General features: G+C 37.0%; 1 protein-coding gene across 1 annotated transcript; it reads left to right on the top strand.

Annotated features, from left to right (window-relative positions):
- Nucleotides 1–1,385: 1,385 nt before the first annotated feature.
- On the top strand, nt 1,386–2,687 carry LOC107460415 (probable carboxylesterase 2). Its single transcript, XM_016078782.3, has one exon. It carries the CDS (start codon nt 1,505–1,507, stop codon nt 2,480–2,482), a length of 978 nt encoding a protein of 325 aa, XP_015934268.1. The 5' UTR covers nt 1,386–1,504; the 3' UTR covers nt 2,483–2,687.
- The last annotated feature ends 214 nt before the right edge of the window (nt 2,688–2,901 follow it).

The following is a 2,901-nucleotide window of genomic DNA, read 5'->3' as shown; positions in this document are numbered from 1 at the left end:
ATATGAGTACAAGAGCAGACATGTATATTAAGTGACAGAATACCTTATCCCTAAAACAATAACAAATGCAATACACAACAAAGAACCCTAAAAATGTTCAAAGTGTCTATGAACATAATAACAGTGCAAAGTACATCTAACTAGACATTAAACCTATTACAAGCACAATGAAGTATTTTCATAATCCATCTTAAGAACAATGCCGTTTGAAAAAAGATCATTGTCTTAGTAATAGACTTTTGAGCACTCAAGCAAGCCACAATATCTTTCACCTCTACAGTAACACCAAGGATTGGATGCAGTTAAAATATATGGACAGTTTTGGTATGTAATAATTCAATATTTGAAAGAAACAGAAAAATTGATTCAAAACTTACTAGAGTAAAATTGAACCTTTTTATCTAACTTGTGAGTGGACTTCGATTCTGCCCTGCAAAAGCGAAAGAAGAACATAAATAACTACAAATTTCAGCTCAAGTCGTAAAGTAGATTTTAAACTTTGGAAACTAGGAAAATAAGGAAGGAGGGGAAGATATTAACTTTTTCCTTGGCCACGGACAGAGAAGCCAGCGAGGATGGGGACGACGTGCCGAGCTACCTGGGTTCCGGACAGAGAAAAGAGGAAGAAGCGGAAGCGCGGAGCCTGGGGACGCCGGCGGCAAAGAACCTAGGGCTAGGGTTTTGCCGTTTTGGTTTGGGATTTTCACTACTTTGCTTCAGAGGGGGGCACGAATGAAGAAATTGGAGAAGATGAAGAACGATTATTTTTTTGTTTTTTTTATATGTTTTGCTTTGTTTTAGAGGGGGCACGAATGATTGGGGGAATTGGAGAAGATGAAGAACGATTGATTTTTGTTTTTTTTATATGTTTTTGTTTTGTTGTTTAAATTAATTGAAACTATAAAATTATGATTAATTGAATTCTAAAATTTGATTAATTTAAAAGAGTATTTTGTTTAATAAAATAAAGTAAGAATATTTAAGACTTTTTATAAAATTAAATAAAAAATATATTTTTATTTTTATTTAATTAAAGGAATATATTAATAAAAATAGTGATATAATATATATTTAAAAAAAATTAAATACTGATGTGAAAAATAAATTCTACATAACTTGTTACTACTTATCCATATTTTAAATTTATCTAGTCACAAAAAAAAAACTTTTCGGTAAGTATCCTAACCTAGCAAACACACCTTAGAAATATGGCCAATTTTATGATGCCTATCAATTGTTGCCTAATTTTTGCCTAACTTACTTTTTGTAGTATGTTTTAAATTTTTAAAAATATTTTATTTTTATATCTTTCAAATTAAATATTAATCTTTAACCCTTTATAGTAAATAGACACAACTTTTTGTACACCATATCATTCACCTAGAAATATATCAAAAAGGCAACCCCTCAATTCACACCAAAAAGAAGCTGTAGGAGGACAGGATAGTCAATAGTGGCCACACAACAGAAAAAAGCTTTTTGCTTTCTCTGTCTCTGATTCGAAATGGATTCACCGAGCAACCCTGAAATCTCAATGGAGGTGCCCCCTTACCTAAGAATCCACAGCGACGGTACAGTTGAGAGACTCGCCGGCACACAAGTAGCCCCTCCAGGCCTCGATCCCGAAACCAACGTTCTCTCCAAAGACATCCTCATCCAACCACAAACCTCCGTCACTGCCAGGCTTTACCGTCCCAACAACACTAATCACAATCACACCAAGCTCCCTTTACTCATCTACTTCCATGGCGGAGCCTTCTGCATCTCTTCACCCGCAGATCCTCTCTACCACAACTCCCTCAACCGCCTCGTCTCTGAAGCCAACGTGGTCGCCCTCTCCGTCAACTACAGGCTGGCGCCGGAGCACCCACTCCCCGCCGCCTACCATGATTCTTGGGATGCCATCCAATGGGCTGCTTCTCATTCTTTCGAAGGCCACGAAACATGGCTCAAGGAAAGCGTTGACTTTGACCGCGTGTTCTTGGCAGGTGATAGCGCAGGTGCCAACATCGCACACTTCATGGCCATAAAGTTGCATCATTCTTCGGGTAGCAGCAACATGAAATTCTTCAAGATCCCCGGCCTCATCATGATCCACCCTTATTTCTGGGGGAAGGAACCCATTGGTGTGGAAGCTACTGATCCAGAGAGGAAGAAGATGGTGGATAAGTGGTGGGAATTGGTGTGCCCTTCTGAGAAAGGGAACGATGACCCGTTGATCAACCCGTTTGTGGAGGAAGCTCCTGGTTTTGAAAGCGTGGTTTGCAACAACGTGCTTGTGATTGTTGCAGAGAGAGATATATTGAAAGAGAGAGGGAAGCTTTACCATAAGACTCTGGTCAATAATGACGCTTGGAAAGGAAAAGCTGAGTTATATGAGGCAGAAGGAGAGGATCACGACTTTCACATCTTCAATCCTGATTCTGATAATGCTAAGAGCTTGCTTAAGCGCATCGCTGCTTTCATCAATAACCAAGATTGAACTCTCAATCTTAATTAACTTTTACATTGCTAGTATTTCTGTTATTTTATATATGTAGTTTGTTGTGTAAAGCAAAATAAAATTCAACATGGAGTTCTCTCGGAAGTTAATTCTGGTTTGAAAGTGAATGTATGTTTCCCATTCCCAGTTATTTTTGTTATGTTGGTTCGTAATTCTATCTTACTGTGTACCAAATTTTATGTTACTATATATCTTAGATAATTTTAAACAGAATACCGTTCACACAGTATGATTTTAGATTGTTCTAATTGAATCAATTTCAAGAGGGATTGAGTTTCAGAGCATGCATAATTAAAAGTGAAAATAAAAATTAAACATATAGGAGCCAAAGTTGATGTAAAAGGAATAAATAATTTAAAAAAAAAAAAATAGACTCCCCTTCAAGAATCTCAACTAAC

This window comes from Arachis duranensis, chromosome 8 (genome assembly GCF_000817695.3).
Source record: "Arachis duranensis cultivar V14167 chromosome 8, aradu.V14167.gnm2.J7QH, whole genome shotgun sequence".
Taxonomy (NCBI): Eukaryota; Viridiplantae; Streptophyta; class Magnoliopsida; order Fabales; family Fabaceae; genus Arachis; species Arachis duranensis.
The sequence above is the reverse complement of the archived record's forward strand: the minus strand, read 5'-3'. Positions and strand labels throughout refer to the sequence as shown.